Source organism: Sus scrofa, chromosome X, assembly GCF_054392235.1.
Source record: "Sus scrofa isolate SSC_HxYL_T2T_F1_AM1 chromosome X, Sscrofa_HxYL_maternal_Yorkshire_Landrace_v2.0, whole genome shotgun sequence".
NCBI classification, from domain to species: Eukaryota; Metazoa; Chordata; class Mammalia; order Artiodactyla; family Suidae; genus Sus; species Sus scrofa.
Window position 1 is genome coordinate 71,660,203 of NC_139401.1, and position 20,880 is coordinate 71,681,082.

The 20,880-nt window shown below is 36.6% G+C and overlaps 1 protein-coding gene across 25 annotated transcripts in view; it reads right to left on the reverse strand.

The window, feature by feature from the left end:
* The window catches only part of ATRX (ATRX chromatin remodeler), a 288,606-nt gene that overhangs the window by 167,447 nt on the left and 100,279 nt on the right, over positions 1-20,880 (reverse strand). For 5 of the 25 annotated variants that reach the window (XM_021080086.2, XM_021080080.2, XM_085008433.1 and 2 more), the window contains 7 exons: positions 16,634-16,689; positions 15,684-15,736; positions 14,725-14,849; positions 11,106-11,219; positions 6,583-6,692; positions 4,201-4,268; positions 824-3,900 (listed from right to left, as the gene is read on the reverse strand). In XM_021080086.2, the coding sequence (XP_020935745.1) occupies positions 824-3,900; positions 4,201-4,268; positions 6,583-6,692; positions 11,106-11,219; positions 14,725-14,849; positions 15,684-15,736; positions 16,634-16,689 (3,603 nt within the window). Of the gene's footprint in view, positions 1-29; positions 3,901-4,200; positions 4,269-6,582; positions 6,693-11,105; positions 11,220-14,724; positions 14,850-15,683; positions 15,737-16,633; positions 16,690-20,880 lie in introns of all 25 variants that reach the window. The other 20 variants (XM_085008445.1, XM_021080085.2, XM_085008443.1 and 17 more) reach the window with 8 other exon arrangements.

Genomic DNA, 20,880 nt, shown 5'->3' on the forward strand with positions numbered 1-20,880 from the left:
CTATAGCTGCCCACGAACGTCACAGCCACAATGCAGGATCTGAGCCATGTCTGCGATCTACACCACATCTCATGGAATGCCGGATCCTTAACCCACTGAGCAAGGCCAGGGATCAAACCTGCAACCACATGGTTCCTAGTCAGATTCGTTTCCACAGTGCCATGATGGGAACTCCTTTTTTGTCCTTTTTTTTTTTTTTTTTTGTCTTATTGCTATTTCTTGGGCCGCTCCCACGGCATATGGAGGTTCCCAGGCTAGGGGTCGAATCGGAGCTGTAGCCACCGGCCTACACCAGAGCCACAGCAACACCAGATCCCAGCCGTGTCTGCGACCTACACCACAGCTCACGGCAACGCCGGATCATTAACCCACTGAGCAAGGGCAGGGACCGAACCCGCAACCTCATGGTTCCTAGTTGGATTCGTTAACCACTGCGCCACGACGGGAACACCTGTCTTTTTTTTTTTTTAGGCCTGCACCCCAAGGCATGTGGAAGTTCCAAGGCTGGGGGGTCTAATCAGATCTGTAGCCACAGCCACAGCAATGCCAGATCCGAGCTGCATGTGCGACCTATGCCACACCTTGTGGCAACACCAGATTCTTAACCTCTGAGTGGGGCCAGGGATTGAACCCACGTCCTCAATGGATACTAGTCGGGTTCACTGCCTCTGAGCCATAAGAGGAACTCCCTCTGAAGACTTTTTAAATGGTCTTTTCCTAAACAGTAACCTTGCATTTGATTGACATCAGGGAAAAGTAAACAATTCAGTTATTCAAAAGGGGAAAAGTACAAATTATAAATTTTCTATTTATTTTCCCATACCTGAAGATTGGCAAAATCCAGTATGTGAAGACAGAACTAAATTTTCCGTCACAGGCTTAATTTTCTGTTCATCACTGCTCCCCTCACCTAAAGAATTCTGATCGTCATCTCCTATATCAGAAGATGATGAGGAAGTAATATCAGCTTGCTTCCTTTTAGTGCTTGCTCTTAGGGAGTTTCTCATTTTCTCCTTGATACTGCCTGCCTTCTTTTTAGCTGTAGCTCTTTGCTTCTTCAGTTTTTTATTATCTTCGGAACTTTCCTCAACATCAGAAGATGATGAACCACTTTGTACCTCCTTGGTATTTCTCTTTGAATTTAAATTTCTTCTTTCCCTCAATTCTATTCTTTTTAGTCTCTTATCAGAAGAATCATGACCATCTTCTTTCATGGAATATTTCTCAGTATCAGATGATGAACAATCTTGTCTCTTCCTTGAACACTTTTCGGGCAAGTTGCACCTTTTCTTCTCTCTACCGGATGTTTCATTCTTGCTCTTCTTATCTTCAGAAGAATCACAACTATCTCTTTTCCCTGGTAACTTCTCAGCATTATCAGATAATTCATTCTTCTTTTTAGAAGTTTTATCTTTTATTTTTTTAATTTTCTTTTCCCTATCAGTTGTGTCACTCTTATTTTGTTTTATGCCTTTAGAAAAATGACAAATTTCTTCTCCTTCAGGTAATTTTTCAGTGCTATCAGATGATGATTCATACTGTTGTTCCATCTTAATTACTTTTTTCTTCAAATCTATAGTTTTCTTTTCTTTTTCTTCAGTTCCTTTTTTGTTCTGCTTTTTATCATCTTCAGAGGATTCATCACTCTGTTCTTTCTTGGAGAACTTCTCAGCAACATCAGATAAGCCACCCTGTACTTTCCTACATGTTTTGGTTTTCAGATGCTTACTCTTTTCTCTAGTTTCAGCAACCTTTTTGTCTTCTGGAGAAAAACTCTCCTCCTTTCCAGAAGAAAGCTTAGCAGCATCTGAGGAAATACTTGGCTGCTGCTTCTTAGAGAGTCGATCTCTCAATTCCATGATGGTCTTGTCTTTATCAATTGTGCCTTCTGTGGAAGAGAAATTCTCTCTCTCTTGTTTCCTTTCAGCATCATCAGATGATCCTTCCTGTACAGTCCTCAAACTTTTCTGCCCTTGATTATCCATTCCTTTTTTGCTGTGTTTTTCATCATCAGAAGAATCATAATCTTCTTTATTTGGAACTCTTTTTTTGGTTGTTCTGGCAGACCCAATTTTACTCATACTCTTTATCTCTTTTTCTAACTCTGAGTCATAATTAGAAGATTCAGACGGGTTTTGTCGTTTCTTTTTAGAAATCATAGACCTTTTAGCTGATTTGCCTTTTTTAATATCAAAATCTGAACCAGAAGTAGAACTTTTCCGTTTCCTTTTTCCTTTATCATCTTTCCCTGCTTGAGTCTTTACATCATACAAAGTCTTCTCATGATTTGTGTGCGTTTCATTAATATCAGTATCTGAAGAAGAACTGTGACTCATCCTGGATACCTCTTTGAGGATTGCTAGCATTTCATCAGAATCTGAATTCTGATCCACAATCTCTGACTGCTTAGATTTAGGCAATTTATTAGGTTTAGGATTATCTATAGCACTGTCAGAAGAATTCCGCTTATCCTTTTTTCTCATTGGAACTGATAGTTTTTGTTTCTCCTTAATTGTTTCATTGTTTTCTTCATCTGAATTAGATGTTGCAGGGTGGGTTTCTGTCTGTCGCCTCAAGGGTGTAGTCTTTACACGTGGGGATCTTCGAAGGTCAGATTCTTCTGAAAGTACTGGAACTTCACTTTCAACCAAATGCTCATTATCATTCTTTTCCTGTCCAAGTCCACAGTTCTCTGGCTTGGTGTCCAGGCCTGAACTTTTATAGCCATCTTTATCTTGTGGAACTTCCTGACAATCAGCACCTTTAACTGGGGAATTAGAAAGGGAAACAGGGGTGAGTTTAACATATAATTCTTTTGTTACTTTAGCAGTTGTTTTTGATTTAATACCTCCTCTGCTGTCTTTTGAAGTAACATTTAATTTTACAGAACTCTCCAGTTCTTGCTCAGTTCCACTGTTACCATCTCCCTGATAATCAGCTGAACTCTGAACTTCCATAGCAGTCTCAAGATTCTCAAAAATGTCTTCTGGAACTGAGGAAGGAACGGATACAATATCCATGTCTAAGTCTTCAGAAGTGTTAGCAGGTTCATACTGAGGCTCTTCTTTTTTATCAGATTTCTTATGTTCACCACTGCTACTTTTATTTGCTCTTTGTTCCTCTACTGCAACACTCTGATCTAAATGTTCACTATCTACCAGTTTTCTTGACAGTTTAGCTTCTGATTTTGAAATATCCTTCCTTTCCAAAGCACAGGGTTTTTCTCCTTTTCGTACTTTTGTTTCAGACTTAGCATCTATGACTTTATGTTCTTTGGTATTTTTCTCTTTGTTTATAGCATCCAAAGCTCGAATCTCTGAATTCAAATCTTCTTCTAATGCAAGATGAGCTTTCTTGATATCAGCCAACACAGACTTAAAAGCTTTAAGCTGACGCAACTTTGTAGCAGTGTTGATTTCTAAATTATCGGCTGCCTGCTTCAAAAACTTAACGTAACTGGAGTTCATGTTGGCAGTGGTCTCAATCAGTTTTTTTGCCTTCTTAATCATCTCCTTGGGCACAATTAGTGCTGAATAAGAGTAGGTTACAGAACCAGAACAGGAATCATCTAATTTCTTTTCTTCTCCATTACAATTTGAACTGTTTTTCTTTGGAGAAAATCTAGGTGTATGATCATATACTTTACTACTCTTTTCATTGTCAACTTTTATCTTCTTCTTATTTTGTTGCAACAACTGTTCTAAGTTTTCAAATACACTGTTACATGCCGTGACCAAGTCCAACAAAGGTTCCGGGTGACAAATGTAGCAATACCATTGGTTGTTTTCATCCATTATTGTAGACAGCTCCTTTCGACCAAGGTTGCGTAGAATGCATTTCTTGCAGAAGGCATTATGGCAAAAGTCACAACAAATCAAGTTTCCTCCTTCTGCACACCATCTGAAATTATTTAAAGATTAAAACATTATTCCAAAATGAAACATTTAAATCTTTTCAGTACTAAAGCAATTTAAATTTTCCTGCCAGCAATTTTAATAGCAAAGTAATTTAGGTCATCTGCTTATTCTTGATTAGAAAATTAAAAGATATAAAACAAGGGCTTTGTGGAAAAGAATAACCTGCCATTAAAGATATCAATGATGATACAACAAAAAATGGATCTAATAACAGACTGTGTAAGAATTTCCCCTCAAAAAGTAGACAACACTGAATTTTAGTTCATCTTGATTTATTACCTACCTACACTGTTCATCCATTCCATCTGAGTCACGGCTAATATCATCACTCATGTAATATTTAAAGCAATTCTATTAAAAGAAAAGGGAAAGGAGAAATTTATTCAAAATTGTCAACATTCATAAAGGAGAAAAACGTTGTTAAGTCATGAAAAAAGTAAAGAGAATGTATATGTATGTATGTGTGCATGTGTTTTACAGAATCAAAACAGAAACACCATGCTACCCATACTATTAGATTTCATCAAATACCAATATTCCTTATATAAAAGTTTATAAAAGATTTTGGTAAAGCAACTTTTTTTTTTAATTTTTTTTTGTTTTTTTTTTTTGGTTTTTTTTTTGTCTTTCTGCCATTTCCTGGCCACTCCCGCGGCATATGGAGGTTCCCAGGTGAGGGGTCCCATCAGAGCTGTAGCCGCCAGCCTACGCCAGAGCCACAGCAACGCGGGATCCGAGCCGCATCTGCAACCTCCACCACAGCTCACGGCAACGCCGGATCGTCAACCCACTGAGCAAGCGCAGGGACCAAACCCGCAACCTCATGGTTCCCAGTCGGACTCGTCAACCACTGCGCCACAACGGGAACTCCAGCTTTCTGATCTCATATGACTAGCTTTAGTAGCTCTACATAAAAATGTATTAGGAGTTCCCACTGTGGCACGACAGGATCAGTGGCATCTCTGCAGTGCTAGGACATAGGTTCAATCCTGGCCTGGCACAGTGGGTTAGAGGATCCAACATTGCTGCAGTTGCAACTTAGGTCACAACTATGGCTCAAATCTGATTCCTGGCCCAGGAACTCCCTATACCAAGGGGCAGTCCAAAAAAAATGTATTAGATTTGTTGCTACTTAATAATAACTTAACTGTCACCATGTATAAATAGCTACTATGTGTACAGCTGAGCAACCTTATCCTACATTAACCTACACTATCTTTAAATCTCAAATACCTATTATGCAAGGTAGAAGATAATACTGCCCAATTTGATAGAGAAAGCTTTGATTTATTAATATGTAAATAAATCTCCTAAAGTCCTAATACTGGAAGAGGCAAAACTAGTACTGAAATCCAGATCTGACTGACTTGAAATTCCTTTTCACTGTGACTGAAGAAAAGGGAAGGTTCCATACCCACTGATGAAAACTACAGATTACTGAAACAGGCTAGGCTCAACAGACTGGCCCTTCAGAAAAAAAAATAATCACATATATAACAATAGAGAAAAGGAATGCATGTTACAAATCCAATGATACAAAATTAAGCTGTCACTGGGAGTTCCCGTTATGGCTCAGCAGTTAATGAGCCCGACTAGTATCCATGAGGATGCAGGTTTCCTTGCCTCACTCAGTGAGTTAAGGTTCCGTCATTGCTGTGAGCTGTGGTGTAGGTTGCAGACACAGCTCAGATTCTACATTGTTGTAGCTGTAGTGTAGGCCAGCAGCTGCAGCTCAAATTGGACCCCTAGCCTAGGAACTTCCATATGCCATGGGTGCAGCCCTAAAAAGCCAAAAAAAAAAAAAAACCTTAAACTGTCACAATTTAAAACTAGAAGCTATGATGTGTACACTAGATAGGCTCCTGGCTAAACTGAATTAAAGGAAAGGAATGATACAATCTACTAAAAACAGGAAGTAAATTTAGTACATTTAAGTAGGTCTATATCAAAAATCCATACAAGATCTAGAACTAGAACTCTAAGGGAAGTGAGGACTGCCCCAGCAATTCAAGGAGGTGTTTTAATGGGAAACAAACACTGGATTAATTTTAGCAGTAGTAATATGAGATGGTGAAATGATAACCTTGATATTATAGATAATTACAAATTAACTCCAAGGTATTATACAGACTTTTAAAACTATCTTCAAATATCTAGGAAACATTTTTTATTCTATTATCATCAAATTATGTCAAAACACAGCTCCACACAGAAAATTTAGATTTGGGCAATTAGGGTACATAAGAGGGAAGGTTATAAAACATTACATGTGTACACACACATACTCCAGTTTTCCAACATACCACGCTCACCCTCACCTACGAGCCTTTGAAACCTATGTTGCTTCTGGCCTAGAATATGATAAACCAATCCCACTTTACCAAACTAATTCCTATTTATATTTCAGATATCAGCTATATCATCTCCATTACAAAGCTCCCCCGACTCAACTCCAAATTACAAAGGCTTCCTGTGTATTTTCATATTACACAGTATCTCCCCTATAATAGCACTTATTGGGCTTTTCATATCTGTCTTCTCCACTACTATATAAGCCCTCCAAAGGCAGAGACCATTTCTGTCTTCATCACTGTGCATCAAAAGTCTGACTCATGTTAAGCATTCAAATATTTGTGGAATTAATTATCAACAGATCATTACATACCTTACAAATAAGTACTTGCAGTGAAGGATGTCTATAAATGGAATCTTTCTGAAAATGATTGACCTGTTGTCCACAAGCTGTGCAGCTTACAATCCCATGAAGCCCATCTTCTAGAAGAAAGGAATGATCATTATTCACACATATACATACATACAAAAAGATATATATTCTTTAGTCAGCATCTCCCAACATTTGCATTGGCAATTAAACACCTCAGAATCCTTGGGAAAATGATGTTTTGGACAAAAGTAAGTAAAAAGGTTAATGATTTTATGGACTTACTAAAATTATGACAACCATGGCAAATTCCAGAGCAAACTTGTTCCCTTTTACAAGATTCATGTTATATCACAATTTGATATAACATGAAGAGACTCCATAAAAGAAGTTCTAAAAATAGGGGTCAAGAGCTCTTTTTTCATTTTGGTATTGCTTTACAAATAAATGGCATAGACTCTTTTGTAACCCTATACCTAAGACAGGTATGCCAAAAAGTTTTTATTCTCAAAATGGAATTGTCTACACAGATCCTTTCAATATAGTATGTGAAAACCTGTTAACTTTATATCACCAATTTCCTTCCTAAGATTTACTTCCATACTATCCACAGTCCCCATTAACCTGCCTTTTTTCTATGTCTATTCCACTGTCCACTCCATATCAGCACTGTCTACTATTTCCAAATAAGGACAAGTAAGATTTGCAGGTATATCTATCTTGGCAGCAAAACCTCAAAATGACTGGGTTTTGACAGAGCCTCATTCCACAATGTTTGCAGAAAAACAGATTGAAGATAACCTAATAACCTACAAGAATAAATGGAATCTCTACTGCCTCATCCTCATCCCTAGTTTTGCACAGTACTTCACAATCTCAGCTGAGCATTAGAATCACCCAAAGAATCTTTTAAAAATAGTTATAGCCATTCGCACCCCTAACACACTGAATGGGAATCTCCTGGACACTTTTAAGTTTTACAGATGATTCTAATGTACAACCAAGACTTTGATCCAAATAAGATGGTATATTATGATTCAAAAGAGGCCACTGAAAATGCCTGCATTCACAAAAAAAGGGGGGGGGGAAGATGACTTTTTAAAAAAAGGGGGAAAAAAAACTGTCTCTACCCCTAAATAAAAGACAAAACAACATATACATTTGTCACCTTTTAATTTTCTATTTTGTGTTTTTTTTAGCTTTAAGGTCCAAAGCACCATGGACCCAAATTAATCACAGACTTTTTTTTATTTGTATAAGTTAAAAAAGTTATACCAAGGTGTAAGGGCGCCATCATACTTTTCCAGAAAATACAGGGAATCTGAAGATTTACTATATAAGGTGTTAACACTTTAAGTCATACTGTCCTGTATTAGTATCTGATCTTATGTATCATACATTGTGTATTTCTTTTAACATAAATATACAGTGTGCTTTTTCATAAATAATGATCACATTCAGATAAACTAAGAAGGTTAAAAAAAACTAGAGCTTTTGCACATATATATCACCCAAGAATTTTTAAAAATTAGGTGATCCTTTGGAGAATTTCTCCCATATGTGCACAAGGAACCATATAAAGGATGTTCAGTGAGGTACTAATTAGCAAATTAGAAAAACTGGAAATAATTTCACATTTAGGAAATGGACAATGGTTTATTCATAAAATGTATTCTACAGAAGAATGAAAAATAAAAACTAGATTACACATTTACTGATATGAATACACTTCAAAATCGATGTTGAATAAGCAATGTTGCAAAAGGATATACACAGGATACTACTTTGTATATTTTAATGAAAAATAAATACTTTATGAATAAATATATGTAAATTAAAAATATAAAAACATTCATGGAAACAACAAACACACACATGCACACGAATTTCAGGATAATCATAACCTGAGGTGTGGGAGGAGAAATGGATAAGAGTAAGAATAAACCAACATTTTTATTTGACAGCTGAAACAAATATTGTAAAATGCTGAAATGTAACTTTACATACTTGTTTCTACATGTTTATGTTTTAAATTATTTTTAGTTATGAAATATCTTAATGATTATAATAGCTATCGTGTGTGAATGAAAAAGAGGTATTTTCATTTCTGAGCTCAACACATTTTATCAGTTTGAAGAGAAGACAAAACTATCCTGCCATATAGAAAAGTTAGGTGTAAAATAGGTTTTCTAACAAACTAGGGAAAGGAAGTCAAAATAGGCTATGGTATTTTAAAAACAAATGCCTCCTAGGGTTTCCATTGTGGCTCAGTGGGTTAAAAATCTGACATTGTCTCTGTGAGGATGCAGGTTCAATCCCTGGCCTCAATCAGTGGGTTAAGAATCCTGCATTGCCATAGGTCGCAGATACAGGTCTGATCTGGTGTTGCTGTGGCTGTGGCCTCAGCTGCAGCTCCGATTCAATCCCTGGCCCAGGAACTTCCAGGTGTGACCGTTAAAAAAAAAAAAAAAAAAGCTCCTGAAATGGTCAACATAGCTTTATCTTTGTGTTTAATTTTGTTTCAAATCAATATGTTTATTTTGTGTATATATAAAGTTTACCTTCTTCACAGTTTCCTAAATTAGATTTCAATTTTATTTTACTTATTTTTTTTTCTGGCCACACCTGTGGCATATGGAAGTGCCCCAGACAGGGATCGAAACCGCACTGCAGTTGCAACCTGCACAACAGCTGCGGCAATGCCAAGTCCTTAACCCACTGCACCACAAGGGAACTTCCAAGGCTTCAATTTTAGAACTAACTTTCCTAGAAAGTCTGAATATTAACTAGCAATTCAATACCTCAGATCGCTAGTTTATTCGTACATGTGTATATAAATAAACATGGTTAAATTTCCTGTGTGAATTCGGACAGCTTAAAGATGTAGTAAATCATTAAGACAAAAATTAACATAAAAGATTTAAGTGTTATTATACAGCTATAAACATACATATTCCCTTAAGCACAATATAAACATTCTTTTTACACAGAATACTCAAAAAAATGTTCTAGGAACATATCGGCTCAGACCAAATACCAGCAGCATAGCAAAGTGGCACTAAAAACACCCTCCCCAATAACTGTGGTTCTTTTTTATTCTCCTTTCAGCCTTATTGAAACTTCAGACACTGACTGCTCCAGATCCCTCCCCAAAAGACACCAATTAGATATTAATTTTGATACAATGCAGTACACTTAGTTATTTGTCTTCTTTAGAGGACCCATAATCAGAAGTGAGAAACTCTTGTTACTGGTCCTTAGCATCACCTTCTACTTGCAGATTCTCTTATTTCAAGAATATCACTTAGCTTTGGTGACCTCTGTTGCTGCAATAGCAGTTTCCCTACTAACAATTAGATTCTCAATAAATCTTCCATATGCTTGAAAGGAGTAGATCACCCCCTTCTGGACAAAAGCCTAAGCAACATTTTCTTGATTTTCTCCAACAACCTAATGAATTATTGAATCTGAAAAATGATACAGACACACATATACATACATACAAAGTGGTACTAAATATATTTATAATATGTGTATATATTATAAATACAGATATATTTTATTAGTACCAACTAGATATCACATAGAACTGAAATTAAAATCTACACAAAATTTCACCCAGAACTATGCTATAATTTCACAATTAACATAATATTAAGCAGACACACTTCCACTGCACTTCTATTTAGAAATTTGGTGTTATGCTCTATGTTCCAGAAATTCATTCCTTTTTTAGCAATAGATTCCCGCTCTGTTCACCTGCCCAAAACACACATAGGCACTATTTTAAAGTCACACACAAACAAGTGGGACACATACTCCACTGTCCTAAATTCTAAATGAATCTTCCTCATGCTAACTTTCTATGGATGATTAGCCGATGGATGTGTGTTTAAGTAAAGGTAGACAGACAAAGGAAGAAGAGGCTCAGACAGATGAAGGGAAGGTTACTAGCTCTAGTTCCCTTCTTCCTACTCATCTCTGCACTGCTATCCTTAGATCAAAAGATCTCTGACCTTAACGCATATAAGAACTGGGGCACAGTCTTGACATCACCCCCAGAAATTCTAAACTGTTATGAGTGGAGTCAAGGGACTTGCATTTTTAATAAGCACCCCACATGACACTAATGCAGATGTCCATCACTCTGTGAAACAATGTTTTAGATATGTATAAAGTAACCTGAAGGCCACAGGAAAGATTTTGAACAAATCTAAAATTCTTTTGAGGTGAAAGGGAACACATGGTATTCTGGCATATAAGCATTACAGAACTAACATGTGTAAGAAGGAAATACTTAGCTTCTTGAGATAAATTAATAGCCACTGAAGGCAAAGGCATTTTGATAAATGGTGTTTAACCTTTTCTGCTTCAGAGCTCAGAGAGAAACAGAAGTTATTTTTAAGTAGTGCTTTTAATAAACAATGGGCAGAAAAGTGGAGGTATTTTTAGTAAGCACATCAGATTTTCCAATATGGTCATAAACAGCAATTTAAACTCATGTTTTCATTTTCACTTGTATTTACCTCCGCGTTTTTTGAGATTTTCAGTTTTCATTTTACTTCTGCTTCTAAATTCAGGCCCTTTAAAATCATCTTTGTCTTCATTCAGCACTGGCTCTGGTTGTACAATCACTGTACCTAGAATGATTTCATTTAAAAAACCATTACACATATTAAATGTGCAAGTGAAGTACAAGACTTCAGTTCAGATAAAGCCAACATTGCTGGTACATAGTTTTGTTTCTTCAAGCTTTCGATACTTGTATAGGACCTCTCAAGAATAAAACAGGGAAATAGTAAAAGGGCCAGGTGTCAACTTGTTGGAATATAGTTCATAAAAATCGGGGCAGCATTATGAACTGATTATAACAGAGATGTGTGAATAAAGTAGAAAGCCTTAGCCCAGTTCTTAGTTTTTAGAGTGTCTATCACAAAAGCTGTTCTGAATATGAACATCCACACTAAGTTCCATAGTTTATAAAATAAAATGATCAGAAGAGAAATTTTAAAAAAATATCCTATTCTGCTAAGCCAAATTATAAATGTAGAAAAATATTTTCATGGGTTGTTTTGTATTGTTTGGGGGAGGATATTGGAGAACAATGTGAGAAGTTAATCCTGCTACTTACTAGTGCTATACCTGTTCTGTGGCATTTCCTAAACAGTAACATCAAAGTTTCAGTACCCTGAAAAGTCCGTAAAGTGTTTAAATAGAATGCCTTAAGATACTTAAGATCAAATGCTATAATAATAAATTGCAGAATGAGAACAACTTCTGGTCCCTATGGAAATATTTTAGAAAGAATGTACTTTCTTAGCCATAGAACATGTTAATTGAGGAGAGAGGTTGCTAATTTAAGTTTTCATTTTAATCTCTCAAGAGCAAATAAAGCAGGAGCATAGTAAAAAGGGTCCAGGTCTCACATTTACCTACATTGCTGGGTTTAACAATTGGGCATTACTGACAATTACTAAGAAAGTACAGTCATCCCTCGGTATTCATGGGGAATTTGTTCCAGGACCCTTTGGATACCAAAACCCATAGATGCTCAAGTCCTTTATATAAAATGATATATAGTATTTGCATATAATCTTCGTACATCCTCCTGTATACTTTACATCACCTCCAGATTACTTATAATACCTAATACAATGTAAACATTATGTAAATAGTTGCCAGCACATGACAAACTTAAGTTTTGCTTTTTGGAACTTTCCAGAAACTTTTTCCCCAAATATTTTTGATCTGCAGTTGGCTGAACCTGTGGATTCCAAACCCACGGATATGGAGAGCCGACTGTAAAACCTGGTAGTTGGGAGTTCCCATTGTGGCTCAACAGGTTATGAACCCAACTAGTATCCATGAGGATACAGGTTCGATCCCTGGCCTCGCTCAGTGTGTTAAGGATCCGGTGTTGCATTGAGCTGTGGAGTAGGTCGCAGACGTAGCTTGGATCCCATGTTGCTGTGGCTGTGGCATAGGCTGGCAGCTATAGCACCAATTTGACCTAAAGCGTGGGAACTTCATATGCTGCAGGTGCAGCCCTAAAAAATAAGCAAAAAAAAAAACACTGGTAGTTGTCAGAAGCTGTCTCCCTGAAACATGGGCCTATGTTATGCAGCAAGCAGGTTTTAGCAAAGTATAGCATCTAGTTATGAATTTCTGGGTTTCTGAAAAAAGGGGAGGAAATAAGGCACAAAGAATTGAGTTTCTACAAACTAGTAAATATAAATAATCTCCACACACACAAAAAAAATTTATTCACAACAACCATTTCACATATATACTCTAAGAGGCATTTGAAAAAAAAACTAAATATTAACTCAAAAAATAGGTTTCTTTCTGAAGATTCTTCTCTAAATGGAAGCAAAGCAGCAGAGTGGAAAGAGCACTCACTAGCTTTGGACTCAGGCAGACTTGGGTTCAAATCTTAGCATCTCAATTTAAAGCTGAAAAAGTTCCTTGAGCTCTGAATTTGTTCATCGCTACAAGTAGAAACAATAACTACCTTACAGCATTGTTTTGAGGATTAAATGAGTTAATTTTTTGAAAATCTGGTGCTTATGCATACTAAATATAGTATTATAACAATAATTATAATCAACCAAACTTAAACAGGTCTTATGAAACAGGTCTTATTTTTGGTTTGGTGGGAGAGAATTACCCTTAGCTCAGGTTATTAACATCCCATACTAACTTTCTTCCACAGTATCATTTAAAGAAAGATTGGAATTCCTAGTCCTTAGCTCACCCAGTGGACATCATAAGAACTCCCAGTGATAATCACTGAGAATGTAACAATTCAAACATAACTGCCTATGGGACTCAGACTCCCATGCTAGTTATTTCTACCCTAGGCCACTAAAACCATCACATATAAATGTTACAGAAGATTTTCAAAATCAAGTAAATGGTAGGCCCATCAATTTTCCTTCTCTCATTCATTTCTTTTCCTCATTTCATTTCTCATCTATTGTAACTCCTATTTGGTCCTAGTCAAGCAATGTTATATCCTCCTACTCACCATTTTTTAAAACTTCTAAAATCAAAAAAGCATCACATAAACATAAGTATAGATAGAAAACAAAGGTAGTAAATAAACATTGCTATAAATGATCTGTGAGAATAAATTTGAAAAATCTGCTGAGACCCTTAAACATATTATTCAATAAAGAAAAAAATCTAAACTTTTGATTCTGAAACATGAAATTACCAAGACCTTTGTCATTCTCTCATTATATATAATCATACCGCTCTCAGACTTGGGCTATGAAAAGTCCAAGTCTCAACTGGCTTCCCTCCACACCCCTGCCCTGGCCCCAATCTAACCAATGAAATTTTAAGGTTAGAAATGCAAGAGTTTGGAGGAAATATGACAAGGCATTTTTTTTTTTTTTTTTTTTGTCTTTTTGACATTTCTTCAGCCGCTCCCGCAGCATATGGAGGTTCCCAGGCTAGGGGTCTAATGGGAGCTGTAGCTGCCAGCCTACGCCAGAGCCACAACAACGTGGGATCCAAGCCGCGTCTGCAACCTACACCACAGCTCACGGCAACGCCGGATCGTTAACCCACTGAGCAAGGGCAAGGATCGAACCCTCAACCTCATGGTTCCTAGTCGGATTCGTTAACCACTGCACCACGACAGGAACTCCTGACAAGGCATTTTAAAAGAGATAATTACAAGAAATATACTTAAATGTAATAGGTAACTTCAGCTTTGAGTCTTAGGGAATTTAAAGACACAATATGACTAAAGTAGACTCTAAATGTTTTTTAAGAAGTTTTCAGAGTATTCATTACGTTTTTCTATAAAGCAAGAACATTAAAATTTACCAAACCAAAACTTTTTAAACCAACTTCCATGTTCAAGAATAATTTGGAAACTAAAATCCCTTTTCTAAAACCCAGCAGAAAGAGAAAATATTTTTTTTTCTTTTCAAAACTGACTGAACATTCTAAATTATTAACCTCAACACCATATATTATCGTTACCACACTAACACATTACCACACCATCACTATTAAAGTGCCAGGTTTGGTCCTTCATGAACAATTAATAGTAATCAGGTTCTAATTTTATAATAATGGCACTTAAAAATACATTTCAACTTTTAACTTCATATAAAAATTAATACACTTTACCTTTTGGCAAGCTTTGCATAGTAATATCATTTTCTGAATTTTCATTAGAAGCATCTTCATTTACAGCTTCATCCAAAGGTTTTTCATCATCAGATTCTACATACTTTGTTACAATTGAAGGTTTCCTATGAAAGATTTAAGGCCATAGAATTATGGACAATTCTGATAATTTGAAAAAATCCAAAGAACAAAAATAACATGTTTACTTGAGCAGGGATACAGAGTAGAATCACCTAGGGAAACAACCATTTCTGTACCATATAACTGAATATTACGACTCTGTAGGTGTGGTGTGAGACTGGTGCATAACGTTCTGAAAAAGCTATGAGGGGGATTGTGAAGGGAACTCCTATTTGAGAATCACTACTTTACGGAATAAGTTAATAACAAACAAGCTATAATTATTGAGACAGTCTCACTGGTTGGAAAAAAAAGTCCAATAAAATTAACTGCAATCTTCTAATTAAAACTATACTCCACAGTATATTATTCATTACACTATGCTCAGAAATGCCAGTCTTTATGTACAATTCACTTTGACAATTTAACACAGAAAGGTACTTTTACCACTCTTTGACCTCCTTATAACTTCCTCAATTATGATGGCTACCACTTCCCATTCCAGACTATTTCATATAACCCTAAAAAACCCATATTGCCTCATGAAGCATTCAATATTTTGTTTCCACTTTTCTCCTTTTTATAAAGCATATATATTATCTGAAAGAAATTATCTACATATTGCAAAGGCCACTAAATTATAATAAATAATAAATCCCCCAATACAAGATGATTCATTATACTATAATGTCCATTTTTAAAAAATATATATATATATATATATATATAAATAGTTTCTTAGAACAAGAATGCTTAAAGTTTAGACAAAAAGATTACTCTAAGATAAAGAAAATGAAAGAACCTGAAAAGTAACTTTTTTCCCTTCAACATCAACCAACCTCTTTGATCGTGATGATCCTGATGATTTGGATTTTTCTGAAGAGCTAGCTCCCTAAATGTGAGAAATAAATACAAAGGTGAGTAAAACTCTCAAAGAAACAGCCCTATAATTAACTATTTCCCTATACCAAGATCTCCAACATAGTGATAGAATGAGATATAACTTACATGCCTAAAATATTTTTCTAAAAGGAATTTCAAAAACCAATTCTAATTTACTCAAGGTTTCCTTAATTTAGGATTAATTTTTTCATTAAATTGTTACTGCTGAATTTTGAGGTATAGGAGATGATACACTGCTGTATCATAATCTTGGCCTAGGCCAAGAAAGACAAAACAAAGTTTGGAGGTAATCAGATGCCAACAGAGGTAGAAATTTGTAAGGATCTAAAAATGTATCATTTTCTCTATCCTATGGCACAGATTACCTTCTATAATTTCCTTTGAGATACTAAATTTATCTTTACTTTGCCAATATACTCAGTATATTTTATCGGATTCAATTTTCTACACTAGGTAGAAAGAATGCTAAAATCATGTATAAGCTGGAGTACCAAGTGAAGGACCTCAGGATGAGTTCCCATAATACTACTTAAAGGACTCTTAATATCCAGTTTTGAGAGAGCTCAAAACCATGGAGTTATGCCCATAACAACCACCTTGAGCACCACTGCTGCATTCAAATACCTATCTGCTAGCAAGCCTTTAGTTGTCTGACTTGAGCTATACTGCTGAAGCAAATCACAACAATAACAAAAACAATGAACATCATCAAAAAGTAGACAACTACCTAAAATGAATGAAGTATCATAATAATACTTGTGTATAACAGTAAAAACAAACACATGCATGTATTATACATGTATTGAATCAAAGCAAACTGATGACATACTCTAGTTGGTTTATTGCTATTAATAAATATCTTTTAAATGCTTCAGATTATTCTTACCTCTTCCCTGCTGTTTTCCATCATTTCAGAGTTATTTCCAGAACCACTGATTTTATCTTAAAAGAGAAAAAATAAACACATTAGTTATCTCTTCAGTACATTATCAAAGAGAATACCAATTCCTATAATTCCATGAAATCATTTTTCAATCTATGTAGTATGGCAGTACTGGTAGTACTTTACTCACATTAAAATATTTATAGAAGAGTTTTCTGACTACGATCATTCTCTTTTGAAACACACTAACCTTTTCTTAAAAAGCATAATCTTTTCTAAAAAGAGTAGTTTGATATCAAACCACGTCCTATCAAAATTTTTAAAATTTTTTTGAAAAAAGAAAATTTAAGTTCAATTCCATCTTCTACTAAAAATAAAACCACAGAGATCCCGTCATGGCACAGTGATTAACAAATCCGACTGGGAACCATGAGGTTGTGGGTTCAATCCCTGGCCTTGCTCAGTGAGTTAAGGATCCAGCATTGCCGTGAGCTGTGGTGTAGGCTGCAGATGCAGCTCAGATCCCGCATTGCTGTGGCTCTGGCGTAGGCTGGTGGTACAGCTCTGATTAGACCCCTAGCCTGGGAACCTCCATGTGCCAAGGGAGCAGCCCTAGAAAAGGCAAAGACAAAAAAAAAAAAAAAAAAAAAAAAAAAACCACTATTAATAAATTATATTTTCAGAGTTCCCATCATGGCTCAGCAGAAACGAAACTGACTAGTATCCAGGGTTTGATCCCTGGTCTTGCTCAGTGGGTTAAGGTTCCAGCATTGCTGTAAACAGTGATGTAGGTCACAGACACAGCTCAGATCCTGCATTGCTGTGGCTGTGGTGTAGGCCAGCGGCTACAGCTCCAATTCGACCACCAGCCCAGGAACTTCCTTATACTGCAGGTGAGGCCCTAAAAAACAGAAAATAGTAATTGTATTTTCCTTTACCAAGACACTAAAAAAATAACAGCAGACTAAACCTTGAGGAAACAGGGAAAGAAATGATAAAGATTAATGATTAGAGCAGAAATGAAACAGAGAAAAGAAAAAAAAGTCAAAATAAGTTCTCTGAAAAGATGAACAAAATTTTTTAAAACCTTAGGCTATGTGGACCAAGAAAAAAAGAGAGACAAGACTCAAATTACTAGAATAAGAAATTAATGGGAGTTCCCATTGTGGCGCAGTGGTTAACGAATCCGACTAGGAACCATGAGGTTGCGGGTTCGGTCCCTGCCCTTGCTCAGTGGGTTAAAGATCTGGCGTTGCCGTGAGCTGTGGTGTAGGTTGCAGACGCGGCTCGGATCCCGCGATGCTGTGGCTCTGGCGTAGGCTGGCAGCTACAGCTCCCATTAGACCCCTAGCCTGGGAACCTCCATATGCCGCGGGAGCGACCCAAGAAATAGCAATAGCAACAACAACAACAACAAAAAGACAAAAGACAAAAAAAAAAAAAAAAAAGAAATTAATGAGGGGACGTCACTACTTATAAGAAATAAAAAGATTATAAATATAATTAACAGGAGTTCCCGTCGTGGCGCAGTGGTTAACGAATCCGACTAGGAACCATGAGGTTACGGGTTCGATCTCTGCCCTTGCTCAGTGGGTTGACAATCCAGCATTGCCGTGAGCTGTGGTGTAGGTTGCAGAAGCGGCTCGGATCCTGCGTTGCTATGGCTCTGGTGTAGGCCGGTGGCTATAGCTCCGATTAGACCCCTAGCCTGGGAACCTCCATATGCCACGGGAGCAGCCCAAGAAATGGCAAAAAGACCAAAAATAAATAAATAAATATAATGAACAATTGTATGCCAAAAATTAGATATGCTAAATGAAATGGACAAATTCCTAAATACATACAGACTACTGCAGGTGACTCAAAACTAAATAGGCAATTTGAATAAACCTAGAACTGAAAAGACTGAATTAGTAATTAAAAACTACCCACAAAGAAAAGGAAAGGTCTAGATGGTTTCACCGCCAAATTATACCAAATATTTAAAAAAAAAAAAAAAAAAAACGCCAATTTTTCACAAACTCTCCTAGGAAGAAAAGAAGGGAACACATCCCAACTTATTTAATGAGACTAGTGTCAAACCAAACCAGAAAAGATACCACAAAAAGAGAAATCTACAGGCCAATATCACTTACGAATATAGATGTAAAAGTCCATAATAAAATGCCAGAAACTTCAAATGAATGAAACACATGTCTTTCTGCTAAAGATTGGGAGAAAATATATGCAGAAGATATATCTAATCAAGAGTTATCTAAATATATATAAAGAACTCCCAGAGTTCCCGTCGTGGCGCAGTGGTTAACGAATCCGACTAGGAACCATGAGGTTGCAGGTTCGATCCTTGGCCTTGCTCAGTGGGTTAAGGATCCGGCGTTGCCGTGAGCTGTGGTGTAGGTCGCAGATGGGGCTTGGATCCTGCGTTGCTGTGGCTCTGGCGTAGGCTGGTGGCTACAGCTCCAATTTGACCCCTAGCCTGAGAACCTCCATATGCCACAGGAAGCAGCCCTAGAAAAGGCAAAAACACCAAAAAAAAAAAAAAAAAAAAAAAAAAAAAAAAAAAAAACACTCTTAAATCTCAATAGTAAAGTAAATAACATGATTAAAAACAGGCAAAAAATTAGTTCCCTTGTGGTGCAGCAGGTTAACTATCGGGCATTGTCACTGCAGTGGCACAGTTGCTGCTGTGGCATGGGTTCAATCCCTGGCCTGGGAACTTCCACGTGCCATAGGCACAGCCAAAAAGAAACAAAATACAGGCAAAAGATCTGAAGACATTTTACCAAAGAAGATATGCAGATGGAAAATGAGCCGTGAGAAGATGCTCCACATCGATATGTCATTAGGAAAGCGGAAATTAATGCAATAAGATAGGAGTTCCATGGTGTCTCAGTGGGTTAAGGATCTAGCACTGTTACTACTATGGCTAGTTTACAACTCTGGTGCAGGAATGGTCCCTGGCTTGCCCTGGCAACTTCTGAGTGACAAAAAAATAAATAAATAAAATAGAATAAAACCATAAGGTAATACCACACACCTATTAGAATGGACAAAATATAGAACACTGACAGCACTAAATGTTGCTAAGGATGTAGAACAACAGGAACTATCATTCACTGCTGGTAGAAACGCAAAGTTGTCCAGCTACTTTTCCATATTACTATGTGAAAGAAGCCAATCTGAAAAGGCTACATACTTAGGAATCCAACCAAATGACATTCTCTCTCTTTATAGAGAGGGTATAAAGATCAATGGTTTCCAGAGGCTTGAGGGGGAGTGGAGGATGGTTAGAATGAAGACGATTTTTAGTGCAATGAAACTAACCTGTTTGATACTACAATGATAGATGTCATTATACTTTTGTCAAAAATCCCTAGAATGTACAAGAGTGAAATCTAACACAAACTATGGGTTTTGTATTACAATGACTTGTCATTTATTCATCAAATGTAGCAAATGTACAACTGTAGAACAGGATATTAACAGTGGGGGAGGCTCTGCATGTCTGCAGATGCATACATAGAAAATTTTTGTGCTTTCCACTAATTTTTCTGTAGACCTAAAACTGTTCAAAAAAATAAATACTAACAAAGGCAACTTCCTCAACTATCTACAAAATACCCACAGATGATATCATCATACTTGCCTCTTCCATTCAACTTTGTAATGGAGATTCTAGCCAGAGCAAGAAAGCAAGAGAAAAGAAATAATGGGCAACCAGATTGAAAAGGAGGAAGTAAAACTGTCTCTGGAGAAAACACTATCTTATAAATGGAAAATTCTAAGGAATTCACTAAAAAACATCAGAACTAATAAATGAGTTCACAAAGGTTGAGGGATAAGAGAAAAATATACAACAAACAATTGTGGAGTTCCCATCATGGCGCAGTAGAAACAAATCCGACTAGCAACCATGAGGTTGCAGGTTTGATCCCTAGACTTGCTCAGCGGGTCAAGGATTCGGTGTTGCCATGAGCTGTGGTGTAGGTCATACACGCGGCTCAGGTCTGGCGTTGTTGTGGCTGTGGTGTAGGCTGGCAGCTACAGCTCCGATTAGACCCCTAAGCCTGGGAACCTCCATATGCCACGGGTGCGGCCCTAGAAAGACAAAAAGACAAAAAAAATTAATTGTATTTTCATACACTTGCAAAGGATAATCTGAAATAAAATTTAAAAATTCATTTATAATAGTATCAAAAAGAACAAAGTGTTTAGGAATAAGTTGTAAAGAATTTAAAAACTTAAACTGT